The sequence below is a fragment of the Pelodiscus sinensis genome, chromosome 16 (assembly GCF_049634645.1).
Source record: "Pelodiscus sinensis isolate JC-2024 chromosome 16, ASM4963464v1, whole genome shotgun sequence".
Classification (NCBI taxonomy): domain Eukaryota; kingdom Metazoa; phylum Chordata; order Testudines; family Trionychidae; genus Pelodiscus; species Pelodiscus sinensis.
The window spans coordinates 14913228-14934453 of NC_134726.1; the positions used below are offsets into that span (position 1 = coordinate 14913228).

General features: G+C 41.2%; 1 protein-coding gene across 3 annotated transcripts in view; it reads right to left on the reverse strand.

Moving 5' to 3' along the window:
* The window catches only part of TXNDC11 (thioredoxin domain containing 11), a 103374-nt gene that overhangs the window by 75701 nt on the left and 6447 nt on the right, over positions 1–21226 (reverse strand). For 2 of the 3 annotated variants that reach the window (XM_025190141.2, XM_006134121.3), the window contains exons 2-5: positions 20916–21132; positions 19199–19296; positions 14547–14676; positions 7456–7549 (exon numbers count right to left, since the gene is read on the reverse strand). In XM_025190141.2, the coding sequence (XP_025045926.2) occupies positions 7456–7549; positions 14547–14676; positions 19199–19296; positions 20916–21132 (539 nt within the window). Of the gene's footprint in view, positions 1–7455; positions 7550–14546; positions 14677–19198; positions 19297–20915; positions 21133–21226 lie in introns of those variants that run through there. The other variant, XM_075899326.1, reaches the window with a different exon arrangement.

The following is a 21226-nucleotide window of genomic DNA, read 5'->3' on the forward strand; positions in this document are numbered from 1 at the left end:
CAGATTCTTTTGGCCAGCTGATTCTACTGGGGACATAACTGATTTTATGGTCATGAGTAATCATCAGATTATCTAGCCTAGCTCCTTGTCCTTCTCCTCCCCCCACCTGAAGGCATAAATGGTGGAGTGAATCCAATCGTGTCTTAGCACTTTCATCAGTAAAGATTCCTGGAGGAGTAGCATTCCAAAGGAGCAAGGGAAGAGGGTAGGCTGTGCAATCTGTCCGAGCAACACGTCTCCAAAAAACACCATTTATTGCAGAGTATACAACCATTCTTTCTTCTTCAAGTGAGTATCTAGAACTCACAGTTTTATTTGTGGGTGGGTAGTAGGAGTCCTTCTCAAACAATGTCTGCAGGACAACTATGTGATACAACCCCAATACTTTCACAGAAATATGGTCCTGAATATGAATATGCATACTTTATGCAAAATGGGTCAAGTAATGGAGCTTGTAATCCCCTGAATGCGTACATTCTATTTGTGAGCATGTATCTTTCTTCTATGTGAAGTTAGAAATACAAAGTACACGCCTTTGTTTATTAATCTAGGTTGTCTAGTGAAAGCCATTAGTGGTACTTATGGAACTTAATGGCTCCTATGCTCAAGAAAATGATCTGTGAATAGTCTTGTTTTTCCTGTAAGCCTAAACTGTGGTCCTACAAAGACATGTGACCAGGCCATCTGATGCTTGAATCCATCTTGAATTTGGTATTTTTCCAAATGGGGGAATGGGAAAAAAAAGACATCCTGCTCTCGGGAAATTCTATTTAAGGAAAGCAAACGATGAAGGTCTTCAGCTGCCTTCACAGATTGTGCCCCAAGAGAATACATGAAAGCATTTGGAAAAAAAAGTACTCTAACAACAGGGATGGAGATAAGTTGCTGAACCCAAGTCAGAAAGAACAGCTCTGGCCTAAAAAGACTTCACCTGAAATGAAAACTAGGGAGAGAAACTATAATTTCTAACAATTTCTCTTATTGTATTAATTTTAGCTGGCTTGTTTTGTTTTGTTTTAGTTTAGTAACTTATTTTCATCTATAACTTACAATCACTTGAATCTCACTTTTTATACTTAATAAAATCACTTCTGTATATTATCAAATCCAATGTAAATAACTGTTACCTAGGGGTGGGAAGAAAACAGATGAGCATATCTTTCTTTCATTGATAAAGGGAGTGAATTTTATGAGCTTTCTGTTTAAAAAACTTTTATACAGAGTAAGATGGATTTATTTGTGGCTTTGTTCCCATTGGGGCTGTGCTCTTGGATGCTGTCAAGTTCTTGTAACTGAGCACTCCCAGAGCTGAGCTGTTATAAGTATCTATGTTACTCTGCTAGAAGTCTATTTCCTTAAATCCGTAGTTGTGGAAGTAGTCGACTATTCGACTACACACTTCCCCCTACCCCGCTGCCTCTGCGTCAGAGGCAGTAGGGGGAGGCATGGCAGGGAAGCAGAAGCCAGTGCTGGGGTAAGACAGCTTTAAAGCCGGTTCCCCCCAGCACCACCTCCGTGGCGAGGGGGCTAGTAGGAGAGGCAGAGCCACAGTGGTCCCGGAGCCGGCGCAAGACGGCCAGCCCCAGGAGCTAACCCCACTGCGGCTCTTCAGTTTAAAAGTAATAAGAGCTGAGCTGCCTGTGTGCCCAGCTCCTACTACATGTAAACTGCAGAGCCACAGTGGGGGTAGTGAGCTCGCCCCCAACATCTATTTGAGTAGTTGATGGAATTTCCATCAACTACTTAATCAGCTAATTAATTGCAACTGAACATCCCTAACCCCAGACCTGTGCCTTTGCTGGGGGAGTGGTGGGGCACCTCCGAGGACAGAGGTAGGTGGACTCAGTGGTTTGATCAGCCCATCAGGTGACAATCTCAAGGGGATCTCTGTGACCCAACCTGTCATAAGCTCTAACAAAAGCAGAGGTGACTGGTTAGAGGGAACCTCAGGGGCTACCAGACAAGTGACCCTCGCCCCCCACCCCAGCCTGGGTAAGGGAAGGGCAAGGAAAATCCACTTCCACCCAGGCCCTGCCACTCCCCAACTCTGATCCACCCCCATCCCGTCTCTTCCCCCAACTGAGGCAGCCTGTGGAACTAGCAGCACTGGCACCTGTGGTCCACCGTCTCCCCTCACCCCACATTCACTGGTAGCCATGGGACAAGCAGAACAAGGCGGGTCCACTACTTTGCTCCCTTGGCTGCTGTGTTGCTCCATTCCCACCAGGGAGTGCAGTGGCAGCCAGGAAAACAAAGCAGAAGAACCACCTTGCACTGCTTCCTCTGCTACTGCTGGTGAGTGTGGAGGGGCCATACCCTCAAGCGGTCGCTGGGGGGCCCCCTTCCTGTCACCAGTGACCCATCCAGCTACTGGACAGTCCCTCCCATCAATGTGTTTTGGGGCATTTGCACTCATTGCCCCTGACCAAAAGAGAGATCTGGTCTGGAAGCCTACCAAAGAAAGTGTCTTTTAAAGGTATGGACTGAGCTCCTCACAGCTGCCCTCCTTGCTACTCACAGGCACAAGAACACATGTTATGTTGTGATGTTCCCACATACAAAGGACAGTGTCCCGTGAGTAGGAATATGAGTACTGAAGTACAGAACACATGAGGAGTCTATCGGGGGGTGTTCTCCCTGAGTCCCATAAGTAGTAATAGGAAAAGTTCTAGAATTTTCCCTAACAGTCTCTTCCTGATTCCGTTGTACAGCACCAGGAGGGGGAGGTGAATGGAAGATGACTTCCTGATGTGTCTAGATGGGGATGAATAGGAGCAAATGTCCTCTAAGGGATGGACCATTCTGTCTGTACTGTCTTGTCTCGGGGGGGGGGGGGGGGGAGGAGAGGTCAGTGAGATGTAGTGATATGTCTGTATCAACTCTGACCTTTCCTTGACATTGTAACCACTATTATGAAGAACATGACTTGAATTTTGAGTGTGTAGCTGTGATTGCCTAGAAATGACAAGAATAGACCGAGGCAGATTATTTTAATGCATCACATTTCCATGAAGCTACTAACACAAGAATTGCCAAAGAGACAGTCAGAACAAACGAGCAAAAAGTGTGGCCAAACTAAAGGAAACTAGTTGTTCCAGTTTGTCTTCGGGTGAAAGTAAGACTTTAAATATGAGTTGGGGGCTATGAAGCTGGTCAGGAAGTCAGCATGAGAGAGGGAATGGAAACTTTAAGAGCAAGGCTTACCCAGTGTCCCAACTCTCTCAGCAGACAAATAAAAAGGGAACACATGGGGCAGAGTTCTGAAAGGGCTAATCTACCTACTATACAGACTAGATAAGAACTCACCAGAAGCGGTGATCCCAGGGGAACACCACACAGGCTTTTATTGATTTGCCTAAAGATCTGTAACTCTTGTATGCTTTGTTCTTGTGATTTTATAAAGCCCTGAGCAAAGCCTATGTTCCTTGCTTCACCTACCATGTGGTCCTCCAAAAGAGTTCAACTATAAAGCAGAATTCCTACTATAGCCATATCTCCACTTGCCGGAGGATTGACACTCTAGCGATCAATCCTCTAGGGTTTGATTTAGCGGGTCTAGTAAATATCCACTAAATCAAACCATGAGGGCACTCCTGTCGGTGCAAGAACTCCTCACTGTGGCAAGAAGTAAGAGAAGTTGACAGAAACATTTCTCCCACTGACATCCCACTGTGGGGCTGCCCCAGAAAATCTGTGCAAGGTACTTCGGCTCCAGCTAAGCAATTCACATAGCTGGAGTTGCGTATCTTGCATTGATTTTCTCCACCAGCATAGATCTAATCTGAGATGGATTTTGGAAGAAACATACAAAAGCAAATGTGGAGGGCTGACAAGTGACCACACAGGAGGCCTGCATCAAAATGTGTTCCTTGAAGGACCAGAATTGGGAATAGTAACTGAATACTGCTCAGATCCAACCTGCTTTCAGGCACATAGTGCAAAGGATGGATCCAATTAAACAAACTGATAATTATCCATCAGGGGTACAGAGATGGTAGGTACCAAAGCTCCAATTCACCAAGGCACTTTGTATTGAGGAAACCAAAGCTGAAATCTATTTATTTTTTAGGAAAAATCTTCTTAATCTAAGTAACTAGAAGAATGAATTAACTAACAGCCACCTAAATGGTAAGATTACGAACTAATATCAGTAGCACAGTACACACAGAAAAGGAAACACTGCATGAGTTTGGTCTCATTGGCATAATCAATACGAAGAAACTGAGGAATGGCAGGGCCCATTCCATTTGTACTGCCTTCGGTGTGGCTGTGGCAAGGTAGTAGACTGTAGGCACGGCCTGAACACACACTGGTGGCCAAAAGAATCAGGCTGAATGACACACAACATAATTTTATAATTATACATTTGGATAATAAAAAAATATTCATAACACTAATTTTTCAGTTGAACAAAAATGTGATGTTACAACAAAGCAGTTGTCCATAATTAACTCATTAATGATCTGATCCTACAAGATGGCATCCTCTGTACTTTGTAGAATCAGCTCAAGTAGGATTACATGCTATAGAGCAACCATCAGCTTCTTCCTCCCACAATGCTATCCCACCATAATACCTTATAGATTAAACCTTACTGTGATAATGTGTGCTAAAGATGGCAGCATGATTCTTCTGAACAATCTGAGAGAATAAAGAGATATAATCTAAAAAGTGCTCTGAAGTGTGGTGCACTAGCTGCCCTGTACACATCTGACTAGTGAAAACCATAAGGTACCTGGGTTTGCATGCATTTTATGACAAAACACATACAATGTGTTACCCTCCCCCCCATGCTTTATGAAAATTGGTTGATGAAAATGAATATGCCTAACTTAAAGATGCTTTATGCAAAACAGATCGTGTAACAATTTCAAAAGTTACAATCTGCAGAATCTATATATCCTATTTTTGTTCATGAATTTTGGTATGTAAAGTTAGGAATACGAAGTGTGAATGCGGTTTTAATTCTAAATGTACTAAGGAGGGCCGTCAGTAATACTTTAGAAACTTAACAGCTCGGTGATCAAATCAATAACCTGTGAATGGTTTTGTTTTTTCTGTAAGCCTAAACTGTGGTTGGTCCTAGAAAGACATGTGATCATGCCACCTTGTACTGAAATCCATTTTGAATCTAGTAATTTTCCATGCTGATGGAGAGACTGAATAAAGGTTTCCCTTATTGAGGGAAAGCCTATTCAAGGAATGGCAAGCAATCAGGCCTTTATAACTGCCTGCCCACTCTAAGAGGATAGACATGAAGAAACCTGAAAACAAAGGACTCTGAAAAGCTGTAGACCCAGGTCAGAATAAAGATCAACTCTGACTTGAAGCATTTTATCTGAGATAAGAACAACTATTTAGGGTAATAATGAGCACATATCAAGTTTCTTAGTGTATTAGAATTAGCTAGTATCTTTAGTTTCTTTTAATGTGGTAACTTACTTTGATCTGACTATTTTCATTTGCAACCACTTAAATCCTATTTGTACTTAATAAAAGCACTTGTTTATTATCAAGCCCATTATAAATAATTGTTACGGGGGGGGGGGGGGAGCAAGCTCTGTGTATAGTTCTCTTTCACTGATTAAGGTAGCTGAACTTATAGCTTGATCTGTGTAAAACTCTTACACAGGGTAACACAGATTTATTTGAGGTTTTGGTCCCTTTTGGGGGTTGGTTTCCTGGGTCGTATCAGCGACCTTATGGCTGAGTCCTTCCAGACCTGAGTTGGTCAATGTCCATGTTGCTCTGCAAGAGGGCAGTAACCCTAACTCTGCCTTGGCTGGGGGAGACCAGAGCTCCTGGCCCAGCAAAAACAGAGTGGTAGGGAGCCCCACAAGGCAGGAAGGCAGGCTCAGGGGCTTAATCAACACACCAGGTGAGGTGACGGTGACAATCCCAAGGGGACTGCTGTGATCAAACCCATCACAAGATAGTTAACAAAATAATTACTCAACCTGCAAAAATAAGACAATCTGTCTTCCTCAGCATTTTAAAACACAAATTATTGATGTGCATTATTGAGGAAAACTAAAAATATAAAATAAGGATTGGGTCTCAAAGCATGACTAATTAATAGTATGTCAAACTCAAAACTGGGACTACTCTGTTATGACAAGTTTTGCCACTGAACTGCTTATTCAGCAATTCAGGACGAGCAAATCCAGGGGACAAGCTATTCCATTTCTTTATGCCACAGGTCCCCAACATATGAAGTGGGATCAATATTATTTAATTCTCCCAACACTCTCATGAAAAGTGTAATGTAATGTCTGTAACAAACTAGATAAGCATCTATGTAAGTTGTATTTAGCATTACCACAATATTTGACAAGAAATTATCCAGATACCATGTTTGCTACATCTTAAAAAAAAAACCACTATGACATTTTCAGTCTGCAAACATGAAAACAAAGAATAATCTTTAAGATATTCTGTAATTATATTTTACACTATTTATTCTTAGTATAGGATTACTTGTGTCAGAGATGAAGCATTTTAAATGTGAGAATGTTCTGCGAATTTTTCTCTACAATGTACACAGAAATAAGAGACTAATGGTTCAACTGTGGAGGCCAGCTCATTGTGACATTATTGCTTCTGCTCTTAGGAAATGTGGCAAAAATGTTCAGTACTTAAAAAGCTTTAACAGGAACAGAATAACATTTAAAATAATCTTCAGATACTAAAATAAAAAATGCACCAAATAATTTTACTGCTTCGATTTATGGAATACTTTGCCAGCGGCTGTTGTGAAGACTATGACTTTACATACTTTAAAAGGGTTCAAAAGAGAGCTGAATAGATTCATGGCGTTCCATCAAATGGGAAAGAATGGTGTCCCAAGCCTCTGTTTTGTCAGAGATAGGAAATGGATGACAGGAGAGGGAATCACCTGCTGATTACCTCTTCTGTTCACTCCTTCTGGGGCATCTGGGCATTGGCCACTGTTAGAAGACAGGATACTGGGCTAGATGGACATTTGGTCTAACACAGTAGGGCCGTTCTTATGTACTTGTAGTGAAATTAAGCAAAAATCACACAACAGTTATATTATTTTTGAGTACTTCTGTACCCAAATACTAGACAAGGAAACGTGATATGAAACATGAATTGCAGTTCCTTTAATAATGGGGAGAGACTTGGCAAACAAGACTTGCTTGTTATATTGAGTAAACTGTATACATAATGAAGATTACATATTTATTGTGTTATGAAAATGTGACCAAGGATAAATACACTATGTATTTTGTTCCATTCTGTCTGTCCAAATATTTTTGTATTTCTCGTTAACTCATTGACTGATGGTTAACAAAGCAATACATGAGTTAGTTGTCAGACCAATGCTAAGGGCTGTAATGCTCAAATTACAAAAGTATTTCAGATAAGGACTGAAGTTAACTTATGTAAACTATTTGCAAAGATCTCTTAAAAATCTGAAAATAAAGCTTTTACCTTTCTTTAATGAATATAATGCTGATGTGAAGAATGTCATATAACCAGGAGGCTGAGGTGAAGCATTGAACTCAAAATATCCCAGAACTCCAGGCTACAAGAATAAGAATTAGAGTTAGCTAAACTATTACAAAGTACACTATAGTAAAAACCATAACAGATTAAACATTGATGGTTTATTTTCGTTATTTTTTAGAAAGGCAAATTAGCCATTTTACTATGCAAGAAAACGGAATTTTAAGAAAAGAAAAAAACATCATTCAATGCTAAAATTTGGAAAATGTGCACAAGACAAAGCTCATGTACATGCAGAAACATTATAATTTCACAGTTGCATAATTTCCACGTTAGTTGTTATATTAGTCTCTATGCAAATGGCAGTAATTTAAAATAACTGCAGGAGTCAAGCTTCATCACCATCATGTTGATAGAATACTTGATTATCTACATTACACCATACTGGGTTCTTTTGAAATTGAGATTTGAAATGTAATGTGATCCTGTACAATGAAGCCAACAGTAACCCTTTTTCAACAAAAAATTCTTGGTTTTCTTTAAGTTTTTACTATACTATGCATGATTCACATCCATAAATGAATCTTCTGTATGATTGCCAGTCTCTTTCACACTGGGAAGCTATCAGTCATGTGAGATTTTCATGAGTTGCTACAGAAACCAGTGAGAGACTGATTTATCAAAAACAAAGGTGAGAAATCCAGATTCTATTTGCATTTTCACAAAAAGGAAATATATTATTTCATTGGGCAACCAGATAATTGGAGATAAAAAGGATTTGTGATCTCCAGAAAAGAGAGAGAAATTTTTTTAAATAGAAACTGGGTTGAGGGTGGGAAGAATACTATCACATCAGCATAGGCAAAGACTGCAGATCACACTGCCTTTGCTGGAGATATGAAGCATGATTGGTAGCCCAATAAAAATATATTAATGATAGGTGTGTAAGAAGTAAGCTCAAAATTCTCAGGTTTCTTCAATTAAAAATGAAGAGAAACCCTGCATTTTTACTGAGATGGCTAGAGAATTAAAAATATTACTTGGGGATATTTTACATTAATAAGACTTGTACTGGTTTGTCAGACTTTCAATATGTGATAATAGTGTAGGAGCGATTCTTAGAACTTAGGTACGAGAGAAGACAGCTGAGAATGTAATATAGATGTCCTCGAACTTATTTATATTTGCATTTTCAGATAAAACAAGCAATTCATCACACTTATACAGAAATTGACCTAAAATGTAGGATTCTAGTTCACACTTTGATTGATAACTACACTGTTATCTAAACAAAAAGCTACAAAGCAAGTTTAAAAGTTACCTTTTTAAAAATGAACACTATATGCATCTTGTTAACATTAATGTGAAATATTAACTTATATGTTCTACATGTGGGTGGTTATCACTATTCATTTCACTGTCATAGGATACATTAAGATTTCTGTGAATCCACTTTTCATAGTGAAATAACTTTTAAGCGAAAAAAAATCAGATGTCACATTTCAAATTCTGCCTTAAAGTACAGCTGAAAACGAGTTAAGTAATCTTGTCCACGTCCCAAAAACACAAAGGTTGTCCATCTCCCTCTCTCTCTCTCGTACACACTCACGCAAGACAAGCTGGCATGCCTGACAGGCAAACAAGGCCCATGACTGGAAAAGCACTTTCAAGTCCAAAGCAAACTGTGAAGAGTTACAAAGAGATTTCACAAAACTGGGTGACTGGGTAAGAAAATGGCAGATGAAATTCAATGCTGACAAATGCAAAGTAATGCACATTGGAAATAGGGATGTAATATCCTGATTAACTGCTTAACTGGGATCCCAAAGGCATGGCTAGAGTGGCCTAGGTGCCACCTTGTCCTGCTGGGCCAGCTCCCTGGTCTCCACTCAGCTAAGGTACAGAGCTGAGAACACACCCTCCTCCCAGAAGCAATACAGACACTGATTCTCTTTAAGTCCAAGGAAAATGCAGTTTTGGGCCCAGCTTCCTGGGATGCCATTCCCCAAATGAGATCAAAACCCCCATGAATTATTTGGATAAGCCCCCTCTAACAATGAAAGGGGTAATGTACACAGATTGCTCCCCCAGGTAATAACTATTAACACTGACCTTGATAGAAAACAAAAGTGATTTTATTAAGTACAAGTCATAGGATTTAAGTGGTATTAGGTGAGAACAGACAGAGCAAAGTAGAGTACAAATTCAAAATAACAGAAAATGCTTAGTGACTTCTACACTAAAACTCCAGTACAAACTTACTACAAACTCATCCTAAAACTGTTTCTTTCCCAGCCAAACCAGGGAAGTTACCTTTTCCCTGGGGTCTGTGGTTCCCTCCCTTGGGTATGACACACAAGCCAGACAAAAGACTCCTACTTTCCTATTGTTTTTAAAGATTCCCTTTTTGCATGGGCAGACACCTGGCCACTAGGGGTGGATATGTGACTTCTCCAGACCAACGACTGATAAGACTTAAGGACAAAAGGCTATTTACACATGATTGCCCAGACACTGAGGCTTCCCTTGAGGACTTTAACTCCCACATTTAAAACCCATAAAGTATTCCCTACTTGTGATCCTTCTTAGATACTGTTTGTGAGATATTACCAACAAACTACATAATCTATAAAGACAAGAATGGTTCTGGAAAAGTACCCAGAAGGTACAGATAGTCAAAGGAGGCTTCAAAACAAAATCTTAAACTAAGGAAAAAAGCTGGAAGCTAGTTTAAGAATAAACAGCCTACAAGGACAGCTGTTCCTTTAAACAAAATAAGTCATGCTGCTCCCACTTTGGGAAGAAAGCAGAAGTTTTATCTCTATATATAATTTTTTTTTCTGGTGGGACAACAGACACATAATCATGTAACCCCCCCTACAGACTCAGAAGAGGAAGCGGTGGCCATGGCTCTGGGTTCCCCCCCGACCCTTCCTCGGAATCTGCGCTGGCCCCAAGCTTCCCTGCAATAGGTCAGAAGGCTGTGGCAGTAGCTGCCTCCGGCCCCACTTCTACTTCCAGGTCTGGGGCCCCGACACTCCGTGACCCAGTGGCTGCAGTGGGGGGAGCATTGGAGAGACAGGATAACGAGTAGCCCCCACACATGGGGTGGAGATCACAATGCTAACTGATGGGAGCCAAAAGGGAAAGTTTTCTCCCGAGCGACGAGTCTCTATGGCCTTAGGCGCCCCTGCATTCACTGCCCCTAGAAGGGGCCAGCCCCATCTTCCCCATTGAGAAGGGAGATAGTCTGCCACAGGCAGCTATTGCCCCCCCTTCACCTGCCCACATGCAGATGCCACCAGACTCAAGCAATCCACGTGTGCTCCCTGGGCACTGGCTCTCTCCTCTTCTGGGCTGGCCAGACACTTTGCCCCTAGCTCGCTCCTGCCCCCTTCCCTCCTGAACAGACACCCTGTGCCCAGCCTGCTCCTGACCCCTCTCTTCAACCATACACCCTGCCCCATCAGGGCCCAACCCCCATCTGGCCACAGCATTCTGTCCCCGGCTCCAATCCTGGGGCAGTCCCCATGGTCCAGCCCCCATCTGGCTGCAAGAACAGCTAGTGGCAGCCCCCTTTCTGTTGCGGCACGGATAGGAGGGGAGGGCATGATCCAGATGTGGTGGATAGATGGAGGGGTGGCCAACATAGTGAGCAGGGGGTGCAGCTCCCTACCATTCTTTTGAAGTGTGTAAAAATTCTGGCACGCTGTCATTTGTGATGTTCATGAACTACACACTCACCAATCACGATAAAGGTCAAATGAAGGGGCATAAACAGCTTGGACTTAAGATACTGGAAAATATTTCAGCTCATTATGCTTTGTTTTACTAGATTTGTTTTCTTGTTTTTTGAGAATTTTAATTTGCAAACAATTCCAATTCTGATCTCAAGATACTTTTACAATAATGTAACTCTGCTGCTACCCTCAACAGTTTAATACTAGTGTTAAGGAAAGCAGAATCAGCACATTCAAACTTGGGAAAATTTATTATTTTCTCACCAGATATTTTATCACAGGGTTTGTATGCCCTCTTGTGGCATTAAGTATAACTTTTCAATCTATTAATATCTATTTTTGTTATACAGTACTATGTCACTTTCCCAACCACTTGCCATTTTTATCTTAAATTTCCATACAGTCACATGATTTGAAGAAGCATTCTACTCATCAATAGTTAAAAGAAGCGGAAAGAGGTAAATGTCAAAATGAAATGATATCATCATCAAAGTTTTCTACGTCCTTTCCAACATGTTAAATCAAAAATGTTTTGTACATTTAATTTTGAAGAATTTCACTTCTGATGTTCTTTATACCAGTTCAGTCCCTTACAAAAATGTGTCCCCTAGCACAATAGGAAAAAATACAAGTATTCTGCTCAGAAACAGTTTAAATCTTTTTTGTTTTGTCATATGAGAAATGAAATGGCATTCTGAGAATTGTCCTATGTTTCTCATAAAGTAAGATCAATGAGATAAGTGAAAGAATAACTAACAGCAAATTGTCTTTTCAGACTTCTTGTTACAAGACGCACATTGCAGGGGTTGAGTTCTAGCTATAAAAAGCTGAAAATCAGAATGACTGCTGATCAGTCATGATAAATATTTAGGTTTTTTTAATTATTATAAACTAACATTTCTTCATGTAAAAGATGAGGTTCAATACAAAAGGTTAGTCAAAAATAAACTGCTGTAGGGGAAGTCTATAGAAATCACCAGTAGTTTATTTTCTGCACGTTTCCTGATTTTCAATCCAAAACACGGAGGCCTCAGGACAGAGGGATCATCATCTCAATTCAAATAATTTCAGGGACCCATAATTTCATGTTCTCCCATTCATAATGCACATTGTTCCTGGCTTTACACAGAAAAGCAATTTTAGAAAATTAGATATATTTTACTGCTTTTAATGTAACAAAATTTGAATCACAACATTTACTTTTGCTTTTAAACTCATCTTCCCCTTCTAACTGATCTGTTCCTCTCACCCTCTGCTTTAACACTTGCTCTCTCCTCACTAACTAAACATTTGCCATCGTTGCCCAATTCCCTTGGCTCTCCCACTTGTGGCTGGCAGCTTAAATCTCACCAATGCTCTAGCTGCTGCAGTTGGCTCCTGTTTCTCTCTGCCTCCTATTTACTATTAAAGTTGTCTTAGTACTGGCAGGAGTCATTGGCCAGATGACACAGCAGCTGGAGAATATTCAGCTGGAGACAAAGTAGACATTTCTTAGTCCACTTTACATGGGAACTAACAACAATATGTTTTCTCTGTTATAACGTCTGTCTATAAAAACAGAGTAAGAGAATGTGCCAGATCTAAAATACACAGTCAGTTTGCAAAGACACTGAAAGCTTTCAAGGTGAGAGCTTTGAAAGTAGGAGAGCAAAGAGTCTGAATTTTCACTGAAAATATATACATTATGTTTAACTGTCAAATATTATTTTAAAAAAATATTTTCTATGGCTTCTTCCACTGAAAGATATCAAAGCACCTGACATATGTTAATTAAATCTCATAACTAGTTAAACAGGGGAGGGGCTGGAAGTCAGCAGCCTTGCATGGGGAGTGGGGGGTTGGAAGTGGTGAGGGCTGTTGGGGCTTAAGTGGCAGCAGGGTGGGAGGGCTGCCAGTTCCCAGGCCATGAGCTCCTGTAGGCTAAGAGCCAGAAACCCCACCCATGGAAGACTCTTCCCAGAAAACTGCTAACCATTACCAGTAAGCATCAGTTGTTAAAGTGATGCATACCAGGTAACCAGTTAACCAGTTACCCATGAACATCCCTAGTTAAAGAGGATGTTCGGTGCCCCCACACAAAAAGCTAAAGTTTGCCAATTATAGCCTCAAAAAGCAAAAGAAGAATCAAGCATCACAAATTAAGATTATCTCTTGATCTGCTGAGTACTACGAAATCCTAAGGATTACACAGGCTTGCATGAAGAAATGCAACTGCTTTATGTACCTTCAGGGTAGACATCTCAGTGTGTTGTAGGTGCACTAAGCTGATTTCTGTGAAAGCTTTTCCTTCCAAACTGAGTAACAAGATACCCTGTAGTTGTGGCAGTTACCCTTTTCACCCTTATATTTATATAAAGTCATGATGTTTGTGTCACACATCTCTTGAGGTCACCTCTTTCCAGTATTTAAGTAGCAGCTGATAGAGATATGGTAATAGGCTGTCTTTTCCATACTTGAGGATTTCTGCTGGTATGCCATCTTTTTCAGGATCCTCACCACTTGATAGCAAATCAATGGCCTTGCTTAGCTTGTCTCCAGTGGGCTCCATAACTGACATGACCTGTAGACTTAGTATTTGGTCCAGTGATTAGCTGGTGCTGTTTCTTTCTTGTGCCTATATGCTGAATAGTGTTCAAACCAAAAGAAGGTTCGTGCCTTCAAACTGCACTGTGTAATTTGAGGGAGGCAACCTTGTTGACGTTGAGACAGAGCTATCTTCAGGCTCTCACATACAAGTTTGAGGTTTCCAGTTTCTGAGGCTGTCTGCATCTCTTTACAGAGCTTGATCCAGTAATGATCTTGCATCTGCTTGTTGGCTGTACCTTGTTCAAGTCTCACTTAGGTGCTCTTTGTTGGGTTCTTGTGCTCCAGATAGATTGTGTTCTTAATTTTGATGAAAGGTAATAGTTGCATTTCATTTTCTTCAAATCAGTCACAGTACAGATTAAGGGCTGGAAGATCAACTGAAGACTTAAGATTTCCGCTGCATACAGGCCAAGAAAAGTGAAAAGAGCAAAACCGTCCACTGTACATCTCCTTTGTGCACCTTGTGACATGGCATGACATATTCTTTATGGAAATGTGTCCTATTAATAGGACACAACTAGAAAACGCTATGAGTTTGTGTAAGTTTCCAGCAGTTACCCTTAGGCTTTTGTCCTGGGCAGCAGGACTCAGATTACAGGCCTATCATTTCACATGTATTGTAACTGTCACAACATTTGAATGCACTGAAAGAAAGAAATTACTGATTTGGATAAGGTCAGATTTAATCCTGAAACAAAACAAACCCTTTCAGAACCACAAATGGTAAAACCAGACAAGAGAGACAAGTACCTCATAATCTGAGAGGAAATCTAGTAATTTTGATCGAGACGAGATGTAATGTAGCGGTGTCATCACCCGGCGAACAAACTTTTCTATATAAACAGCACTCATAGGGCCCTTGTATTCAATTGGTCCAAAACTAGCACAAAAAATAATAATACATTAAGACTTGACGATTAAGCTGTAACATTAACAATACAGTCCCTGGCTGGGATGGCAGATGCTGAGAGTAATACACAGACACCATGCACAGTCCCTAGAGAGCAGCAGATAGTTTCTAGTGCGGATTAAGAGTAACTTCTGTAACTGATAGAGTAGCCGTGTTTAGGGACTAGAAGGGAGTCCCATTCAGAATTTACCTCCTGAAAAAACAGATTCCAAAAAAGAGCCTATTATTATGTACGATGGTAAGGATCTGGGGATTAAGACAACTTCTGAGTTTTATTTTTAAAAGGTGATAAAAGACAGATAAATTAAAAAAATATTCTAATTAGCATGTAGATGAATAGGCCATTCTACTTAAATATCTCTACTGAGGTGTATGAACAAATTTTGATTAACTGATTAATAAAATAGTCAATTAAATTGCATCAACTATTCAATTACTCCATAGGGTGCCTCTGCCTTTGAAGTATAGCAACATCCCTAGGGCTGTTGCTACACTTCAAAGGCAAAAGTGCTTCGGGGAGCATGGGGTCAGCAGGGAACTCAAGCACTTCCCCACTGGCCCTGTGCTCCCCGCAGCATTTCAAAGTGGCAACGCCGCATGGAGCCTGGGGTCGGCTGGGGACTCCCCCACTGACCCTGGACTCCATGCAGTGCCGCTGCTTTGAAACGCTGCTTGGAGCCTGACCCTAGGTCCCCCACAGTGTTTCAAAGCAGGGGAGTCCCCAGCCGATTCCAGACTCCACATGGCACTGCCGCTTTAAAACGCTGGGTGCAGACTGGGGACACCCCAGCTGGCCCCAGGCTGCACACCGTGTTTCAAAGCAGCAGTGCCACGTGAAGCCTGGGGTCTGGCCCTAGGCTCCACACGATGCTGCCGCTTTGAAGCACCTCTTCCTCTCCCTCTCCCACTTGCTGCCTCTTTCTGATAGAGGCAGCAAGGAGCGGGGGGAGCAACTAATTGACTTCCCTGTCAACTATCCAATAAGCACTTGCTTATCAGATAGTCGACTAGTCGTCCACATCCCCACACCTCAGCAGACACATAACAGCAAAAATAGAGGTTTAAAAAATTCTTGAAAATTAAAAAAAAAAAAAGAATTAAACTAGACACGTGCAAATACTGCTGCTCCATTACCAATGGAGGATGCAAGAATGAAATACATTTTCAAAAGTGGCTGTTAGCAACCATTTGATTAGATTTACCACCACACTGCACAATTTAATAAATTATCAAAAGAAATTTAGGAATACATAATATCAAATTAAAACCATAAAATGTAGTTTTAACTCTCTATGGGTATGTCTACACTACCACCCTAGTTCGAACTAGGGTGGTTAATGTAGTCATATGAACTTGCAAATGAAGCCCGGGATTTAAATTTCCCAGGCTTTATTTGCATGTTGCCGGGCACCACCATTTTTAAATGTCCGCTAGTGCGGACTCCGTGCCCGCGGCTACACGCGGCACGAACTAGGTAGTTCGGACTAGGCTTCCTATTCTGAGGCATGGAACAAGGCGTACAGGTAATTCGGAGTAGGAAGCCTAGTCCGAACTACCTAGTTTGTGCCGCGTGTAGCCGCGGGCACGGAGTCCGCATTAGCGGACATTTAAAAATGGCGGCACCTGGCAACATGCAAATGAAGCCCGGGAAATTCAAATCCCGGGCTTCATTTGCAAGTTCGTATGACTACATTAACCACCCTAGTTCGAACTAGGGTGGTAGTGTAGACATACCCATATGGCATTATCTCAATGGAATTCACTTAGAATTTTTATACAGTTTTGCACATAACTATATGTAATACATATACACTATTACAAGAAAAATATTACATCTGCATTAAAACATACAATGTATTCACACAGACTGAATTGGTCCAGAGGCATTGCACTGGATCATGTCAACTGGTATTATTACAGCTCTTTAGATGGTTAGCAACATGTATTATATCAAAACGCAGGAACATAATACACAATGCTTAGGGTAGAAAAATGGGTGCAAAAATATTATTCTGCATGCACAACACACAATTTTGGAAGTTTAACATCTTGGGAGAGGGATTGATCCACATATGACCTATAAAATGGTGTGCTGTGTTTAAAAAATAAATCCCCAAACAAACAAAAGGTTACACCTAAAAAGAAGAATTTAAACAAACACCTGCTACACTAATTAATGCAGTGTCCTCTGAACTACAAAGACCACACTAATCCAAAACATACTGGCAGAAAAATATGCTGTAGAGCAGGGCTACTCAACACGAGGCCCATGGGCCACATGCAACCCATGGCCCATTTGTTTGCAGCCCGTGGTGTAATTTGGGTTTACGTGAGTAGGATCCTTTGAACATGGCTTCCACTGGGAACACGCTGCACAATGGCAAGATGTCTTCCGGGCGGGGTGAGCACTGAAAGGCGCAAGCAGACGGACTTGGCTGGCACAGACAGGTACAGGGCATCAGCATTTCTAGCTCCCAGGCAGTAGGTGCCAGGAGCACTGTGGGAAGTGCTGGCTGCTTAGCCTTGTGGGCAGAACCTGAGAGGTGCTGACTGGCTCACACTGGCCATGTTTGGGTCCGGCACTGCGGCTTAAAGCTTAATCTTTGTATTTATGCCCGTCAGTGTGAAAGAAGCAATTTGCATATACATTTGCATGTGTATGCAACCACAATTAAGTTGTGGCCCTCAACATGTGCTGTGAGTATCACTGTGACCCCTGGGGCTTTCAAACTTGAGTAGCCCTGCTGTAGAGCTTAGCATGTTCTGAGGGCTGGTAAATACAAACAAACTGAAATAAGTTAACACGTTCTAACGGAAACCTTTTTATTATTATGGTGCAACTTTCTATGTGGGCGCTCATATCAATTTAATCTTGGCTTACAGAGATTTATTTTGTACTGATTAATTTACAGACTCAAGACAAATCAATAATATGTGTCTATTTCAGAGTTGCACGGATTTAACTAAATCAATTCTTATTTTACCCAAAAGAAAATTTCAGCATTTCCCCCGATTAACATAAAATTTGTTGAAAATTGAAACATTAGTTAACTTACATGAATAAAACAATGTTGCATAGTTTAACATGATTAGTTGAGCAGTCAAGGAAGAAATAATGAGCTGGAAAAGCCACAATGAAGTACTAAGTTGCACAAATAGAAATGTACATGGGAGACTATACAGCATCTGCCTCCACTGAAACTATTGTCAGGCAATGTGTTCAGAACCTTATTTTCAAGTACAGGCAAAATACAAAAAAGAAAAGGTATTAAAGGACACTAGAGATGCCAAAGTTTCACACCCTAACATTGGTAGAGGCCCCAATTCTGCAAAAGACCTAAGCATCTAAATTCTGTCTTCAGTAGGGGTGCTTTCCTAGACTGAGTCCAAATGATGTTACCTACCCCCAAAGCAAGCAGGAAATATCAAAAAGAAAATAAATGATATAGGTCCAAAGTCTTGAATCGTCATTGGAGACAACTTCCCATTGAAGTCATTGGGAATTTTGCCTAAGGACAAAGCAATGGACAGGTTTTAACCTAAGGGCACATCTAGACAGCAGGGCTAAAGCCGAAAAAAGCTACACAACTTGAGCTATGTCAATTGCATAGCTCAAGTTGAAATAGATTATTTCAGCTTTTGGCACTGTCTATGCAGCAAGAAGTCCGAGAAAGAGCATTCTTCCTCTGACTTCCCTTACTCCACGCAAAACAAAGGTTACAGGAGTCAGAGTAAGAAGTCCTCCAGCTTGACGTTATTTTGACATTATGTCGAAAATAACTGTTTGTAGTGTAGATGAGGACTAGGTTATTCCAAAACAACACTGCTCTGTAGACGTACTCTAAGGGTATGTCTAGACTACATGCCTCTACCGACAGCAGCTTGTAAAATAGGCTACCCAATATAGTGAACGAAGCAGAGATTTAAATATCCCCGGCTTCATTAAAATAAAAATGGTGGTCGCGCTGTGCTGGCTCAGCTGATCGTCGGCACAGCGCGTGAGTCAAGACGCAGATCGGTCGACAGGGGAAGCCTTTGTCGACCGCTCCCATAACGAGGCATAAGGGAGCGGTTGACAAAGGCTTCCCCTGTCGATCGATCCGCGTCTTGACTCACGCGCTGTGCTGGCACAGCGTGGCCGCCATTTTTATTTTAATGAAGCCGGGGATATTTAAATCCCCGCTTCGTTCACTATGTCAGGTAGCCTATTTTACCTGCCTCTGTTGGCAGAGGCATGTAGTCTAGACATACCGTAACTGACTATTCACAGGAGGCAGTGCCAGGCAAGCTCCACTAAGGCTCAGTGGAAGTGCAAGTGGGATTTAAATGGTTCTCAGGTTCTCTCTCTGCTGGGTCACTGCACAGGGGTGAACATAAGCTCACAGCCCCTCCAACATGTCAATGAATTGCAAACGGCATTCCTGATATTTCTATGATGTTCTGTCTATCGGACATCTAAAATGCAGACAAATCACATTTGTGAAACTCTTACCTCCGATGGTACAAATATATCACAGGAAAATAGAAGAAGTGTTTCTGTTTCCTGCACTTCCCTTGGTTCCACCAGCAGTTAATTGCCACAAACAGAACCTGCAGAACAGACCAAAGGTACAAAACATATAACCATGACTTTCTCTAGCCTGTGCTGATAGAGTGTTGGAGTCAATCTCCACTGCCCACCGAAGTCCCTTCACCTCAGCTTCACTCTACAACTGCCTCTTACCCTGTTCTCTGCTCCCTTAACTCCTCCTCCTTTTCTCTCAGTGTCCCTTCTCACTTCACTTTTCTTTTAATTTATTTTGTTCTCTCTTAACTAACACCTCCTCCACACACCCATACGCAAAATCAAGGGACTGAAATAACATTTAGTGCCATCACTTGGTTCACACTGTTCATTATTACATCCCTTCTCCCATCCTGTCTCTGCCTTTTGTCTCTTTAGATGGTAAGTTCTTCAGGGCAAAAACTGTTCATTCTGTGTGTACGTTACCCCATTCTTGACTGGTCTTTAGGCACTATACTGTAATAAAGATGATTAATAAACTATATCAAATTAATATTGCAAACATAGCTGCCATAATCCAAGATGGATGTGGTATATAATTTGTGGTATATGATTTCTTGTTTCTTTCTGGAGAAGGCTGTGCTCTAGTTTTCTACTTCTTTTAAAGAGTCAGGTTATTTGACACAATTATAGAGGCAAATCCAATATTTGCAAAGATTAACATAGTGCCATACACAACTGGTGTCTAAAATGAATATGCAAAATGGGCTACTCTCCAAACAAAGTATAGAAAAAATATGCAACTAAGGCCAGGGAGGTGGGCTTAAGGTATGCAACTCCAGCTACATAGAATATGTAGAATAGAATATGTAGCTGGAGACTTACCCTAAAGTCAAGTTTGGTGCCCATCTCCACTGCAGTGGCCAATGGGAGCAAATGCTCCTGTCAGCTTCCCTTAATCCTCACGACTGCAAGGAGTACAAACACAGGCCAGAGTTGCCCTCAGCGTTCAATTTAGAAGGTCTGATAGACCCGCTAAATTGGATGCCAGAATGTGGATCTCCAGCACAGCAAGGGAAGATGTGCCCCAACAATAATTGCATCTGTTAGTCCCCACTCACTGATTGGGAAGATACACTCAAATATATACATTGTAGCGAGTTTCTTACTAATAGCATACTGTCCACTTTTGTTAGTGAAACTTATGTTGATTGGAGGGGGGTGTTCTCACACCCGAACCAACAAAAGTTTTGCTGACAAAAGTACTACTGAAGACAAAGCATACAGTAATTTACACTTATCTCCTAATGTGTGGCATGAAATGTCCAAGAGCAGGGCAGCGGAGTAAAGACAGAGGAGCCTCCACATAAATGTCTATTACTTCAATGTGTCCCCTAGGAGTCAAGTATTTGTAAGTTTGAAGCTGTCACTTCTACACAAAGGCAACCCTGTCCCTCTCTGAAGAATTATGAGAAAATTCTACTAATTGCAGTTCACAAATTTCCCTTTTAGATGTGAGAATAACACATCCAGGAGCCATGGATTTTCAGCATTTAATTTAAAAATTAAGAGGACAAGCTACATGCGAGCATCCAAGTCTCAATGACTTCCCATGGGAACTATCTATTCTCAGAGAAAGACAGAGTTTGGAAATCAACCAAGGCCATTTAAGCCATTTTTAAAACAACATCTTAACCGGAATTACCTGGTCTGCCAATCTTCTTGATACTTGTTCAATTTCTTCCCTTGCAGCAATAGACTGTCCACACCATGGAGCATAGAAAAAATACAATACAACTTCAGAATCTTGGCGAATATGATCTGCATAGTCCAGCTGCCCCCGAAAAAGATCAAAGACCGGGGATCTTGAGGAGAAGAAATTAACTGGTGCCTTCGCTGCCATTGTTACATCTTTTGCTCGGCTAAGCGAAAGGAAAAAAAAAAGCATTTAGAAAACATAATTCAGCAGCAAAATGTATTTAAACACTCGCTTACTGAGGCCTAGAAAAGGTTATG